Source organism: Gavialis gangeticus, unplaced genomic scaffold (assembly GCF_001723915.1).
Source record: "Gavialis gangeticus isolate Ggan-Ray unplaced genomic scaffold, GavGan_comp1, whole genome shotgun sequence".
Classification (NCBI taxonomy): domain Eukaryota; kingdom Metazoa; phylum Chordata; order Crocodylia; family Gavialidae; genus Gavialis; species Gavialis gangeticus.
Window position 1 is genome coordinate 46,941,480 of NW_017728998.1, and position 16,190 is coordinate 46,957,669.

Below are 16,190 nucleotides of genomic sequence, written 5' to 3' on the forward strand. Positions count from 1 at the left end.
CCCCACCCCAGCTCACTCTCCGTGCCCGCTTCCAGGAGCAGGGCCGGGGGACAAGGGCAGTGGTGCCCCTCTGTGGGCCACATATGCGCCGCCTGGGCTCGGGGAAGTGGGGGAAGGTGGTTGGCACAGGGCGGCCAGCACCGCAGCCGCCACTGCCGTGCCCTGCGCTGCTTTCCCTCATCCCCCATCCACGTGTTGCTGGTTAGGGGAGAACTCCTGCAGCGAGCTGGGGTTTGCATGTGGTGGCCGCCACCGCAGCTACTGCGTCACTTGCCTGTGGAGCCAGACATGTGACCAGCTGCAGGAAAGCAGCACGGCAGCAGCAACTGCCACATCAGAACCACCCCTCCCCCCGGCTGGGCAGCACGTGTACGGCCTACAGAGGGGCACTGCTGCCCTCACCCCCACCCCAGCCCTGAAAGTGGGCTGAAGGGGGGGGGGGGGGCCCCGGGGCCCCCCCCCCCCCCCTTCCCCCCCTTTTCGGGGGGGGGGGGGGCCCCGGGGCCCCCCCCCCCCCCCTTCCCCCCCTTTTCGGGGGGGGGGGGGGCCCCGGGGCCCCCCCCCCCCCCCTTCCCCCCCTTTTCGGGGGGGGGGGGGGCCCCGGGGCCCCCCCCCCCCCCCTTCCCCCCCTTTTCGGGGGGGGGGGGGGCAGGGAGGCACTGTGGTGTGCCACGTGGCCCTCCCCCTCCCCTGGGAAAGAAGAAAAGTATGGGAAGGCGCTGAGGGAGACGTTGCAGCTGCACCCCTAAACGTGCTCCGTCCCCACCCGCCTGCCCACCTGGGCTGAGGGAGGGGGAGGTGTTGGTGAAGCCCCACATGGAGTGCCTGCCTGGCCGGCAGCACATGGAAGTGGCGTGGTGCGGTATCGGCCCTTAAGGGAAGCCGCACATGGAGGTGCCAAGCCCAGTTGGGCCTACAGCCGGCCAGGCACTCCATATCTTTTACCAACACCTCAGCCCCCAGCCAGCTCCCCGCACCCAGCTTCCCCCCACTTACCTAACTTTACAGGAAGGAAAGTGAACCTGAAGCAAGCCTTGGGACTGACTAAGAGCCTCAGGCCCTGCCTTTCCCCCTCCGGGCAGGCCTGGGGGTTTCCCACCCATTTTGTAATCAGCTCCTGCAGGCTGGAACTCTGCAGAGCTCTTTGCAAAGGTGGGAAATCCAGGGGTTTCTCTGCTAAAAGGTAAAATCCACATTTTCTCTGATAAAAATGGGAAATCCGTGGTTTTCTCCTTTTTCCACGGGAAATGGAAAACCAGGATCCCTGCTGATCAGTCTTCCTGCATTTTCTTCATTGGCAGAGTTTGCGTAACTTTTTCATATAAGCATGTAGCAGCCTTACTGTGCCTAATGCAGAGTAACACCCGCTGAGAACTCTAATACACATGAGAATCCCTGAACCTCTATGCTGAAACAAAAAGGATATTAAAAGTATGGAATCAATACCAGAGTGGGTTCTCATGTGCCTCTTCAGTTTGTAAGTATCTCTGCTGGCATAGCTGCACAAGCTACACTGGAATGGACGCTCTCCAGTATGAGAGCGAATGTGGCGTTTCAACTTGCTGACCTGAAAGCCAAGAATGGAGCTAGTGTTAGTTTGGCAAGTCAAAGTTTTAAGACAATACAAGCCAAGAAATTCAGCAATTCACACAAACGATCAAAACCCTTCACATGCAACCTGAAGTACTCTGTTGGCTTAAAGAGTTTGGATAGACAAACTCTTGAACTGGTATAAAAAGGTTTATATGATAATTTAAGATTCTACTGAGATAATCATGGACAGATATGCAGTTAATACCCCAGTCATACCAGCTTAGAGCTCATGCAGTCAGTGACTAGTATGGCACCTCACTGCTAGTCACTGGGGGGAGAAGACCAGGAGCCCAGTGTTGCTTGTGGCTCAGCTTTGAGACTTCCTATGATAGGATTTGCCATACCTTCTAGGAGTCTGAGTCCAAAGGACCCAGTTTCAGGTCTTCACTTTTGCTAGTCACAAACCACGCAGGAAGATGGCACTGAGGATTTCTCAGTGCAAAAGTACAAGAATAGAGGTCTACCACCCCAAGCTCCTGAAGATAGAGGCCAAACACCTCTGAATTCTAGCAATATTCATGGCATTATGATGCTGAACCTGCAATTATAGGATGGTTCTTGCCTACATGATTGGCCTGCTGTGAAGTGGTCTTCCAGAACACTGACAGGCAAGTTAAGTGACTGAAGTTTTAAGAAGGCAAACAGTGGAACTTTGTGGCAAGCTGTCAGCAGGTTACTGAGTTGGTAGATGATGAAGAAATCCAGAACAGCTTGTTTTGGGGCACCTGCAAGCTGTCTACAACCAGTTCTGGATATAGGAGAAAAGTACTGACTGCTGGGAGAGAGTAAGTGCTGCAGATGCAAGATAAGCAGCAAGGGTGTCATGCATGGATGATCCAATGCTGCAATCTTCCATAATTCCAGTCATGCCTCCCTGATAAGGTGGGGAGAAGCTCTCACTGTTATTTCCAGCAAAATAAATGGAATGGCTAACCCCTATCCCCAACAGCCCCCTCCTCCCCTTCCTTTCTATGGATGATAAAGCCTCACACAGAGCATCTATACCTCCAGAAAAAAAAAAAAATTTCAATCACCGTAGCAACTGCTGACTAAATGTGCCCTTGGCCACCTCAAGGCAAGGTGGTGAGTATTCACTATTAGGTAGGATGCCTGAAAGCATCCAAACTGATGTTATGTATGAACCACCGCTCCACACAGCCCTGGGGGGAGGCCTGGCAGGCATGTCTCCCAGATTTGTCCACAGAGCAGAGGTGGGCTGCCCACTGCAACCATGTACCCTGCTGCTTTTGCCTGGGGAGCTGCACACCACCCATACTGTGCCTCCTACTCATCCAGCATTGCACAGCTCCTGGGGCAAAGGCAGCAGAGCTCCAGCTTGTAGTGGGCAGCCAGTCTCCGCCCTGCACACAAATCTGGGGCGGGATATGCCCTCCAGACCCTCCCTGCTGGGATGAGCCACCTGCAGCTCCAACCCACTCCATCCCTCACCATGAGGTTTGACATCCCACCAGACTTACCTGTGTGCGTGTGTGTCCTGCCCCTGGAATCCAAGAAGCCTGGGCTGCCCACTGGCTCCTCTGCACTGCCATCATTGCCCTGCCGGAGATGCTGATGACGGCAGTGAAGAGGAGCCTGGCCACAGGCTCCAAAACCATGTGCACAATTAATGTGTTAGAAAAATTAGCACGGTAATTGGTTTTTGTGTTAATTTCACGTTAACAGTGATTACTTGACAGCCCTAATAATAATTATCACTCAGGTTGGCAGCAGAAGTTCATTCTTAAGGAACAGGCTGACAAAACCCTGGGGGTGGAGATACTCTGAGATTTAAGTGAAGTGCATTTAACCCCTCCCCTCCACTGGAAGTCAGCAAATTAAATCTTGAAAAGTTATTTTTAAATAAAAGCCAATACTGGGTCCCCAGAAGAACATAGATTTCACAGATATTCATAGATTTTTAGGGTTGGAAGGGACCTCAGTAAATCAGAATCCGACCCCCTGCCCTGGGTAGAAAAGAGTGTCGGGGTCAGATGACCCCAGCTAGGTGCTTATCTAGTCTCCTCTTAAAGACCTCCACCTCCCTTGGAATCCCATTCCAGATTTTGGCAACCCGCACCATAAAGAAATTTTTCCTAATGTCTAATCTAAATCTAAACAGTTGGAAAGTTCTAGCCTGTGCGCGCAAATTCTAGAACCAGGTCCTCGTTAACTGAAAAATACCAACCTGATTTTAAGGACAGAGTGTTTTTTAAAAAAAAGTTTCTACCCAGGGCGAAGTTTATGGACAAGGCATGACCTCCTGAAAATAACAAGTTTATAATGGTAATGGTAACAATAACAGAGTTTTTCTACCTGCAACACGAAAGATTGCTTATGTTGTTAAACCCAAACTTACCTCCACACTAGCATAGTCACACATTGAACATTTGAATGGTTTCTCATGAGTGTGTTTGTAACGACGATGCCGAACCAACTCTCCACTCGTCACAAAGGCCATGTCGCAGTCTGGGCACTTGTGAGGACGAGTACCTAAACATTTGTTGCAAGACAGGAAGATACTGAAAGTTAGTGAGGGGGGAAAAAAGTACATGCTAGCTTTGCTCATTATAAACTGAGAATTGGGGCTTCATATTTTGGAAAAAAATTGAGAGAGACTATAGCAAAAATAGGCTACATGAGAATTTATTACATCTTCTACAGTAGTTGAACAGTCATTTACAAAGACTGCGTATGTAAAGAAACGAGGGATAAGGAAAAGTTTCATCTACTTAATCGCATTGCCAGGGATGGGACAGGAACAAGAGGCACGCTTTATTCTGGTTGCTGGTTCAATTAACTACCTACTGCCCTTCTACAGGTAAAGTTGTTATACTAAAAGGAAGTACCAAATATCTTTTTAAAACATTTTATTACTCTCCCCACCCTGCACTTCTCCTTGAGTATCTCTGGCCTCTGGTCCGTTTGTTCTGCTTTGGTCGCTTGTCCTTCCTGCCTGCAAAGAGCAGCAGCATCACCAGATAATAACTCATCCCAAGCCATAAACTTGAACCATCTCCCACAGAAATTACGGGGAGCTTTCCGTTAGCTTCAATACAAGTTTGCTATAAAACTGACTAAGGTCCTATTGTTGTGTACTGGCCCAATATAGCAAAAAAGCAAATCTGATTTGGTTCATATCACAAACAAACAGCATTATGTAACTCCTTTCCTACAGGGTGATCCCACAGGAGCCTACAGCATTCTTATTTTCATACAGAAAGCAGGACTGTAACTCTAAAAATCTCCAAAAACAATGTTATCAGTGCATACAGTACCTGTGTGAGTGTTGAGGTGGTTCCTCAGCAACGTGACTGTCCGGAAAGCTCTGCCACAGAGATGGCACTTATGTGGCCTTTCATCAGTGTGGCTTTTCATGTGCCGGTCCAAGTTGGAACGACGTGGACAGGTATAACTGCACAGCTCGCACTGGAATGTCTTTTTTACACCTGACCACAAAACAAATCATCTTTAGCTACCTACCTGCTCCACAGCATTACATAACTTAAGTTCCAAAAATCTTTAATTTCCTTATCATCACTTAAAAGACAGCAGAAACTTTAATAACTAAAACTAATCAAGATTCTGATTCGCCATACAGAGTATTAAACTGTTATCTTCGAATTTTAATTGGTATATCAGTAATCAACTTCTTCCTCCACGCTATTCACAGGATAAAATGAGTAGTTCTATAATTTAAAAAAATATTTATATTTATAAACACAAAACAAAGATGTATTCTTCTGATGTCAAATCATTTGCCAAAGAGAAAAAATATATCTTGAATTTTATTTTCTGATATAAAAATAAAATCTTGAAAGCTAATGTATTATTCAGGGAAATGTATAAAAATTATATAATCTTTCCTATGTTAGCTTTATTTGGGAACAACAATGGTAAAGTACCAGACTCCCAGCTATTTTGCAGTAGGGCTACAAAAGTGTTTCTAGTAAACACTTTTGTTTAAAGTAAGTAAAGCCCTTATTTCCAAAGGAGTTTAATAACACATTTGACTTCCTTTTTTCAGACCTACTGTATGCACCTTTCTTGATATCTATATTGTAAAAGGACTAGGGAAAGAATAGCCACATACCTTTCTTTTTTATTTTTGTTGGTTTAGGGGGCTTCATGTTGCCTACCACCTTTTCTGCATTGACCTCAGACAGCAAACCCTCTTGCTGCTCCTCTTCAAAATCGTACACAGACACATCCACATCTTTGCCTTCCTCAGTATAACGAAGCTTGCTCTTTTTGGTTTTCTTTGTTTTTTTGGCTGGTGGCTGATAGTCTGGATCTTTCTGCCAATTGGGATCTTCCTGTGGCTGAAGTTCTCCTTGCTCCAGTGTCTCCACCTCACCATTTGCACCTACTTTCACTACCTGGAAACCTTCTGGTAAAGGGAGCGTGTGACAGATCATAGGCTCTCCCTCTTGTAGGCCTCCTTTTGAAACCTCATTTTCATACGCTCCCTGAAGTTCTTCCACAGAAGTGGTGGCAACTGGTACAGTCACTGGAACAGGTACTTGGACAAGCTGAAGCTCACCAATGTTTATAGGCTGTTCTTCCATATTAACAACCTGAAGTGTTATTATCTGTGTGTCATCCACAGTAGCCTCTGTTTCCTGAGGCACAGTGCCTTCCATTACTTCAGTCTTCATTTGAAGGAGTGTTGGATCCAGCTGTTCCATCATCACCATCTGCACACCACTACTGACATCCTGCACTACTTCACCCCCATCTGCTTGGTTAGGTGGGATATGACAAACATCCTCCTCCTGTCCACCTTCACGGCGTCTTTGATAGGTTTTTCTTTCTTTTCCCTTAATGAAAGTTTCAGACTCCTCCACAATAGCCTCAACTGCCTCACCTTCCATTTCACCTTCCTCCTGCAGAAACAAAAAAAGTATTTACAGGAACTACTTAGTGACCATGAAAAGTAGAAAACTGATAGGCTAGATGATCAAATAGAAGGCAAGCGGCTAGGCAAAAGTGACACATTCACTAATGGCCAAACACAGAAACCAAACAAAATTTTATAATTTAGGTTATCTTGATTTCATGTTACTAGCATGGTTTTAAAATGTAAAGCAATTGAGCCAAAACTGAAATGTGCACATTTTTGTACCAACTTCACTAACAGAAGTTCTTTCTCTTACAATCTGCAAATTCCACAGGCAGGATATGCATTGGTATTATTCACTATTTATAAATTATTGCTCATGTAGTTCCTTAGTCAACATAGCTTTGAGTAATCTCATAGTAAGCTGGACCATATTTTTTAGAAGACATCAAAATAAAGTAATTATATGTTTGTACCCAGTTTGTTATGCAGCACTGTATATATTTGGAAAGTTTCACCTGTCCCTAAAATTACAAAAGTTTAAAAGTTTCTATAGATTTGGAGAAAGTGTAAACTGGTTAAGAATTATAGGCAACTAAAAGTTACTCAAAATGATGAGTAACCCAAATCTGGTTTATTTCATGTTTCTGTGTCTCCCTCTAGCTCACAAAACTTAAATACTTTCCAAACAGATGTCATTAAAAACACTTACATGGCATTTTAAATTAAATATGAAAGATTAAAATAAAATTCATTTAATTATATTTGCTGTGGATATTCTGGCACCCTATCCTGCTCCTATTCATGCAAAAAATGCTTTAGGATGTTGACTTCAGTGGAATGCAAATCACATATGTTTGAGCCTGTTGCCCTCTACTGGCTGAATGCTGCTTAGCAAGAACAAAAATATAATTTGGGGTGTTACACATCTGGCCCACAGGAATTCTCACAGTCCAAAAGACCCACCTCTGGGTCTGGCCCACTGGCCCTGCTGAAAGCATTTCCAGCCCACCACCAAGGGAGCTGTGATGAAAGAAGCTAAGTGGGCTAAATCAGCCTCTAAAGTGAAAAGGGTATATAAATGTCCTACACAGAGATCTATTCACAGTAACATGCACACACTGAGCCCCACCAAAGTGTTCCCAACAAGAACTTGCAGGCTAGAACTTGGCTCTCTTAGCTTCCTTCATTGGTGAGTTATGGAAAACAGCTATGGGCACTGGACTCTGTCAAGGACAGAAACAGTAAGGTTTATGAAATCACCATTATTTGGAAAAAAGAAACTACTGCCCCCTAACAGCACACAGTAAAAGGCACAGTGAGAAAAACATTTTCCTCATCCACCTCTGAACCAGAGAGGCTTCCTTTAGAAAAATTCATGTAAACTACAAAATCAGACAAATTGACAACTCTTCCTGCATTTCCTGCTGAAACTCCCCTTTCCCTTTTGGTAGAATACACAGAAGTCCATTTTACTGCTGGGGCAACAAACCACTAAATTCAAGTGACTTGTTGGAGCTAAACTGTTCTCAGTGGTGGTGGATGATAGAACAAGGAGCAGTGGTCTCAAGTTGCAGCAAGGGAAGTTTAGGTTGGGTATTAGGAAAAATTCTCTCACTAGGAGGGTAGTAAACCACTAGAACAGTTTACCCATGGAGGTGGTAGAATATCCATCCTTGGAGGTTTTTAAAACCTGGCTAGACAACGCCTTGGCTGGGATGATCTAGTTGGGGATGATCCTGCTTGGAGCAGGTGGCGGGACTAGATGAATACCTGAGGTCCTTTCCAACCCTAATTTTCTATGATTTTATGATTCTAATTTCATATAAAGAACTAACCTTATAAAGGCTGGAACAATTTTACTACACTTACCACTGCAGAATCATGGAGAGGTATTATTTACATAGTAGCAGATGATAAGGCATGCTTCAGTATTGAAAGAATCCTAAATCATAGAAATTAAGGGATGGAAAGATCATTGAGTGCCCCCCCAAGTCTCCTCTTGAAGACTTCCAAGGTTGGGGACTGTACCACCTCCTTGGGAGGTCTATTCCAGATTCTGGTCACCCTTACCATAAAGTTCTTCCTTGCATCCAACCTGAAACCATCCTTTAACAGTTTATGGCCATTGCTCCTTGTTCTCCCCTGGGGCGCCTTAGTGAACAGTTTTTCTCCCAGCTCCAGATATTCACCCCATACATACTTAGATGGCTACCACGTCCACCCGCAGCCTTCTTTTCCCCAGCCTGTACAGTCTTTTCTCATAAGGTTTGTCCTCCAGGCCTTTCATCATTCTTGGGGCCCTTCTCTGGACCCTTTCAAGATTCTCCACATCCAAGTCTATTTTAGCACAGGGGTAGGCAACCTCTGGCACATGTGCATGGCATGTGAAGGCATTCTGCTTGGCACTCACGAGAGAGATTGTAAGCATTCTAAGAACTGCCTTTTTGTGAGAACTGCATGCTCCAACACTGAAGTTAGTTCAAGGGTTTACCTAACAAAGTGAAATCTCTGACAATATAATGTTGTTTGCAACCAGCAGCTCCAACCTCCAGGTGGCACTAAAATACCAAAAATAATGATCTACTGTTTTATGTGCAGTACCTTTCACTGCTCCAGCAGATCCTTTCTAACACCAGTTAGCTTCCCATGGACCCTAAATTCCTATAGGCAAACGGCCAAGCATACAAGATTTACAAGAGTAGCCAACTGACTGGCATCCTTCAAAGGATCAGAACACAGTTTTTTTCTTTAACTAACTGCAAAACACAACCTGTTTTCTAGCTGAAATCATCTTGAAAGAGAATAGGTCGTAGAGAAGAGAAGGTGGCACCCCTTGGGTACCCAAAATCCTAGCAGCAAGATAGAGAGAAGACAGAGAGAACTGATTATGAATAAAGAGCCCAGAGAAGAACAGCATGATAGGAAGACAAAGGAAGAAGACAAAAGGATGAAAGTGAAAGAATAAAATAAGAGAAGGATAAGATGAAGGGAAGGACAGAAGAATGGAAGACAACCTCTTGGGTCAATAAAATTGTATTTCTGAATTGCATTATTATACTGCACTGTAGTGGGATATAGGTTTACATCAGTCACGTAAATCAGTCCACAGACTCCTGATAGTAATGTGGCACTTACTGCTTTCAGGAGCGGAATATCTGTTGCACTAGAAATCTTTCCCATCTGTACACAAAGGAACGAAGTTACATGATAGGGATACATCAGTACAGATTCTGTATAGGAAAATAACATTCCTCAATTCTATTGGGATTCTTTGAGCATATTAACAAAACTATATATAAAAATAGAAAACAGTTTTTCAACAGCTTTTGTAAAAATTTAAATTACTAAATGAAAATAAAGCAGTCCCAAACTAGTAACCAGGTAGAGCAAGAAAACAAAGAGAAAAGTTAATGGTCAGTTTTCAATTTAGCATAAAGTTCAAATTAGTTTTTGCATAATTTTTGTTAACATATATTCATATAAAAATTACTTGGAAAAACGTAAGGAGCAGTATGTTGAAGAAGTTAGCAGATGACAATCTATTTAACTTGGTCAACAGGAAAGACTGAAAGGTACATCAGGGAGGACCTAATAAAAATAGATAAACAAGTAATGAGACCAGAAGAAACCAGATGCTGACAAATCCAAGGTAATCCAAACCAAAAAGAATAATCTGAACCACTGACATACTGTAAGGTTCTAAGTCAACTATAAAAAACTCAGGAAAGATCTGGGCAGCACTGTGGAAAACGCAGGGTGCCAGAGCAATCAAAATGAACAAATAACATTCGGAGGCCTAAGTAATCGAATTAGGGGCAATAATGCAAAAAATATTATAAGAAATCGATGGTCCCTCATCACCAGAGATCCAGGTTTTCTGTTCCCCAAGGAATAACAGAGTAAACTGTGGATTTTACCTTTCACCAGAGGCAAATGCGGATTTCTCATTTTACAAGAGAAACCCGCTAATTTTGCCGTTTTGCAATGAGTGTCCTTCAGGCTGGCAGAGTTCCAGCCTGCAGGAAGATGGGAGGAAGCAGGAGGAGGGCACAGAGACAGGGGGCACTACATGTATGGACACGCACATGGCCCCAGGCAGCCTGCAGAGCAGCTCCAGCACGTAAGCGTGGTGAGGGTTCATAGAAGTAGGGTCAGAAGGGACCTTGTAGATCACCAGGTCCGGACCCCTGCCCCAGGCAGGAGAGAAGAACCCGGCTCAAATAACCCCAGCCAGGCAGATGTCAAGCCTCCTCTTAAAGGGGAGAGGGAGCTAGGCAGGGCTGAGGATGCTGCCCAGCCAGGTGAGGCTTGCAGTCACAATGCAGGGCCCCAGCGGGAAGTACGATGGGGCCATAGGTGGCTCATCTGGGGGAGGGGAAGGCCAGCTCCCTGCTGCCACGCACACTCCAAGTGGGGCAGGTGGGATCAGTGCCCCCCAGACCTGTACCCAGGGCAGGCACAGGCTGTGGGCTCAGGCTCCTGCCCTGCTTCCCTCTCCCAGGGCCCCTGGAGCCTGGCGGCAGCAGGGGGGCGCCATGGGCATGTAAATCAGGGCAACCACCCAGGGCCCCATACTTTAGGCGCCCCTGCAGACAGTGCCGTACAGGGCTCTGTGCTCCAGCCACTTGCTTACCCTGCCCCCCACCCCCCGGGTTCTGCAGAAGCTGATACCCCCCTGGGCCTCGCACACCCCTAGGGACGGCTCAGCCCAGCGGGGCTGCACAGGGATCTCTTCACTGCTGTTTGCCCCCCACTGTCCCGACGATGCGCCCCCTGCCCCTGCTTTGAGGGAAGCAGTCCCACACCGCTGCCCTCACTGCAGCCCTGCACGTAGGAGGCATGTCACTGGGGCAGTGCAGGGCAAGCAGCGGTGAGATCCCTACCTGGCTCTGCCAATGCCTGCCATGCCAGGTTGTCCCTGCTGGGCTTCAGAGGCCCCAGGGGAGAGAAGCAGGGCAGCAGGGAACAGCAGAGTCATGCAGAGAAGCTGCTAGCCACTGGCAGCTGGAGGCCCCCTCTGGCAGGGCTGGGGGGTGAGGGGCACTACCAAGGCTGCACAGGCTGTGGGCAGGGCTTTAATTTTAAATCACTGATTTTGGGGTTTTTAGTAAAGAATTTGGTATATTTTAATTAGGGAAAACCAGGATCCCTGCTCATCACAAAAGGATATTAGTAGAAACAGAATGGGGTAAAATGACCAGTGACAAAAATGAGTGGACAAGTAACTCCATCAGAAGACAAGCTGAAAAGACTAGGACTGCTTTATGTAAATGAAATAAAAAGTATAAAATGATTGGTAACCAGTAAAGAGAAATCAAGCACAGCTGATCATAACGTGGCATAACAGAGAACCTTATAGTGCAGACCTGGCTTAAGTTTTGCCTTAGTAATTAGGACACCTCTAAACTGACATGCCTATCACTGGCAATGCCTCTCCCTTGTACACAGATGTAAATACTACCCACAAAACTAGTACTTCTGACTGTATGGCTCATGTCATTACATTACATCAAGGCAGGCAATTATTTCAGGTGGAGGGCCACTTACTGAGTTTTGGCAAGCCATCGAGAGCCGCATGACAGGCAGCCAGGGACAGATAAATATTAATTTTCTAAATTTTTTAGGGGCCCTACGCACCAGAGAGAATGGCCTGGTGGGCCATATCCAGCCCGCAGGCTGCATTTTGCCCACACCTGGCCTACATACATCCCTTTTAAAGTTTTAAGGCTTTCACGCCAATGTATTTACAATTCATTCCATTCTAAAGTTCAGTTCCTGGTGTTAATAATGCAAGTGGAAATATGCCAGAGCTTCAAATCATGGAAAGTCTATGTATTCTGCACCTCTGCTCCAGACCCAAATAAATCAATGACAAAACTTCTGACTTAAACAGTACAAGCTCTTTATAAATCAATCCTTCCAAATACCTTTCCTCCAGCAAATTTGAAATTGACATGCAAAATCCTAGCTAACTGCACGGTGCTGTGAAGTTTCGCTGTGACAGAATGAAGGCATATGAAATTTCTATTGCTGCTAGGAAGGGCTAGCAGGGAGAGGTAAAAGAAATACTAATAGCAGTAAGTACAGTTGCTTAAGCACCCAATTAGCAAACAATGACATAAATTTCAAGCACTTTGTGCTGAACATTTCAACAATAGAAGAACATGGACTATTTATCCCATTTGCCTTTAAAGCCTAGCGAACTTTGTCAGTGTCATGACAAATGAACAAGTGGTAACAGTTTCAGTATGAAAGAACACATCATATTTATTATCAGTAAAAATGTCAAACTATAGACAATTGATCTTTCCTCTAATGGCAAACCTAATGTTTGTACAGACCCTGTAAGCTATCACATATAGTGGCAAATAAATATTGTGAAGTGTCACAAGAAAAAAGCTATGCAGTCTTTTCTGCAAGAGATAAAGGGTAAAAAAAAAACAAACAAACCAGTAACTTGACACTAACAGCAATCAACTTGAAACAGGAACAGCTTCCAAAACTAAAGCATAGGAAGCCACCTCAACTAGACTGTACAAGGATTCTCTAAGATAGGGCTGTCCAAATTGCAGCATGTGAGCAGTTAACTTGTGGCCTGCAGACTCCTGTATGGGCACCCCTCCCCTTCACCCCATTACTCCCGCTCCTACTAGGATCTCCAGGCTCCCACTGCCTTCTCCAACTTCTGCTTACTTCCCCTTGGCCCTGGACAGCCCATAGCAGCTCAGAAGTTGAGAAAGCTGGAGAACTTGAACATAAAATGGAAATTCTGTACATCTGTCAGTACAACAGTGATTCAAGGTAAAGGGAAACCCTTAAATCAAAGTTCGAACTCACGGTTATATTACAACTATATGCTGAATAGGAAATACTTTCCATTGTTTTTCCAGTTGCTTGCATCCTAATGAGGGGACTGTCCACACTTACATATGTAATTAGGCACCTATAGGTAGGGTCTGTCAAAAGAAACTAACTTCCTGTCTACACAAGGATGTTGTATCAAAGTATAGGTAGTATACCTGAAAATGTTATGCATATACATTCAACTTTTCTAATCCAGATTACTTGGCATTTTAAAATTTCAGGACATTACTCCACTCTGGTGACTGCTCACACTGAGTCACATGAATTAATTCCTAATTACTACCTAAACTACACAGCTTTACACTTAGATTAACTTTTCTTTGCATCTGTATTTCCCCAGCAGGTTTGGGGTCACCTTTAACCATCTTGTATTGTATTAAAACACAACTGTACGAAGGGATTTAAGTTTTTTTTCCTAGATCCCAGCTGTCCAGTGTCATGATGGGTAGGGCAGGAGCTTCGCTCTACCTGCTTGGCATATACACCCCCAACCTCTCCCACCCCAAAACCAGAACTCTAAAAAAATGGAATCCACGTTGTAGTGAGAATTTTAATTGCCTGTTGTATCAAATCCCACCCATATATTTTAGCCAGCCACACTTACTGTCCACATATCCCTTCCCAGGCTTCTTCAAATTTCTATCTCACTCTCATGCTCTGACCGTGGCCCTCTTCATTCCTCTCACTCAAGATGCTGGCACCACTGAGCTAAGAAAACAAAACAGAACAAAACAAATTGCACTTCTTGATAAGCATATTTATTATGGCAGCAGATACAGAAAGAAAAATTATTTTAAAAGGTACAGGAATACTGCCTAAATAATTCACTAGCTTTTATTCACGTTGAGTGTTCATGAGGTAAGTGACCCGAATCAGGCTAGACACATTTATAACATTTATCTTTACAGCAATTACTGCATCATTTCATTAATTTTGCAATATACTTTATGCTTATCTGTAGGTGCCCAAAGAAAAAGAAAAACAGCAATATTGTTCTCTTTTGGCACAACACCGCAAAACAAAATGGCTCTCAGAACTTTTCATACGGTTACTGTTTCCTGCCTCAATTGGGGTTCAAATTCTTGCTGAACAGAAATGTTGCATGTCTTCCTGGTTAAACACAGTCTTTTAAAAGATTTTTCCATGTCCTCTGGATACTCATCTTACAATAAATTCCTTTAGCGAAAGGACAGCCTGAAGGGGCTCCAGGTTTGAGGCTGTGGCTCATCACCCCCACACAGGCACTGGTTTCCCCAGGTGGTCATTGTGGATTTTTTTTCAGTAGATTGGGGGCATGAATATTTTCTGCAAGCTCCCACATGCGATCTACTAAGTTGTACAACTTTCCCCACTTCCACTTTGAATCTCCACTAAAATTTTCTGGACTAGGTACTCCTTCTGTCCCTAGATTGTTATGGAAGGGGAGGAGGTTGGTTACAGTGTGGAAAAGAATTGACACTTACTCAAGCTGCATACAGAGATGTGGAATATCAGGTGGATCTCCAGTGTCCAAGGGAGTTGCATCTCAAAGTCTACTAGGTTGATTTGACCGATTATGAGTATGTGGCCGTTAAAGTGGTGGTCTAGCTTTGGTGAGGCCAGCCTGTGTGGAGGCGTTTGGCTGACAACCATACTTAGTAGGTAGGTCCTGACTGCTTATGTAGGTCGCTTGCCTTTTCCAAGTGTTGCTTTGATTCCTCCAGGATCTTATCAATATGTTGCACAGTGGTCCTCAACCAGGGGTATGCAACCCCTTGGGGGCTCACCACAGGTTTCACGGGAACTGTGGGGGACGCAGACCTAGCGCGATTGTGATCTCTGAGGTCAGCTAGGGCAGCCAACACCTGGGCCGAGCCTGCTGCTGCTGCCACCACTACTACCCGGTTTGCAGAAAAACATGGATTTTCTTTTTTAAAGGAAAAAATCTGGGAAACAATGGGTTTCTCTTGGCAGGCTAGCAGCATTTCAGCTTGCAAAGGGCTGTTTGGGACTGCAGGGAGCAGGAGGAGGCCAAGGGGGATGCTACATGCATGTGTGGGGAGGTAGTGTAGAGAACCTGAGGGGAGTGGCAACATCAGACCATGCCTTCTCTCTCCCCCCCCTGCCTCCCCCAGCAGGTTAGGAGTCAGGGGCACCAGCAGGGTCAGGGGGCTGCAGGTCAGGAGTGAGGGAGGCTTAGAGTCCAAAATATTTGAAAACCCACTGGTGTAGCCAATCCATAGGCATGGGGCCGAGCAAATGTGTGAATAAGGTGGGGTGCAAACAGGGGTGGAACCCATAGTTTGTGAAGAACAGGCCTTGCCTGGCTAAGACATGCTCAAAAAGTTACTGTAGGATAATTCTGAGACCATTAAGAGAACCTGTTATTTTGTTTGAAACCGAGGTGACAACAGAGGTACTGCTTCAGGACTAGCTGGTCTCATCTGTCTGGCCATTTGTCTGGGAATGGCAGGCCAATGTGAGATGGGCATATATTCCAAGAAGTCCAAAGCCCCGGAACCAGAAAATGAACTGGGACCCACGGTCAGACACGATGCAAGCTGAGAGGCGGTTGAAGGCCAACTGTATGGTTCAACCACAGCCATGCTATATCCTGTGCTGATGGATGGTCCATGCAATGGTAAAAGTGGTAAATGGGTCTGTGGCAGAAAGCCACCTTGGTTTCTCCCCAAAAATCTCTGTGCTGTGACACTGTGATTTAAATCTCTGTGCTGTGACCATTCAATTAGGATGGGCCCAGCACACAGGGGACCACACCCTCAGCCTGTCTCTTTAGGGAACTTGAACTGGCTGCATTCCTGAGGGAGGGGGAAACCTGCTCCCTCTGCTTACGTGACTTGCATCACTTACCTGGGTAAGGGGTTTCTACCTGGGGAGCTGGAATCTGCCCGGT

The 16,190-nt window shown here is 45.4% G+C and overlaps 1 protein-coding gene across 2 annotated transcripts in view; it reads right to left on the bottom strand.

Moving 5' to 3' along the window:
• CTCF (CCCTC-binding factor) overlaps positions 1 to 14,047 on the bottom strand; it is a 34,671-nt gene extending 20,624 nt beyond the window's left edge. Inside the window, exons 1-5 of one of the 2 annotated variants that reach the window (XM_019505859.1) lie at positions 13,902 to 14,047; positions 5,684 to 6,476; positions 4,869 to 5,039; positions 3,950 to 4,083; positions 1,447 to 1,567 (exon numbers count right to left, since the gene is read on the bottom strand). In XM_019505859.1, the coding sequence (XP_019361404.1) occupies positions 1,447 to 1,567; positions 3,950 to 4,083; positions 4,869 to 5,039; positions 5,684 to 6,476; positions 13,902 to 13,910 (1,228 nt within the window). In that variant the 5' untranslated portion in view covers positions 13,911 to 14,047. The remainder of the gene's footprint in view (positions 1 to 1,446; positions 1,568 to 3,949; positions 4,084 to 4,868; positions 5,040 to 5,683; positions 6,477 to 13,901) is intronic. The other variant, XM_019505858.1, reaches the window with a different exon arrangement.
• Between the last annotated feature and the right edge of the window lie 2,143 nt (positions 14,048 to 16,190).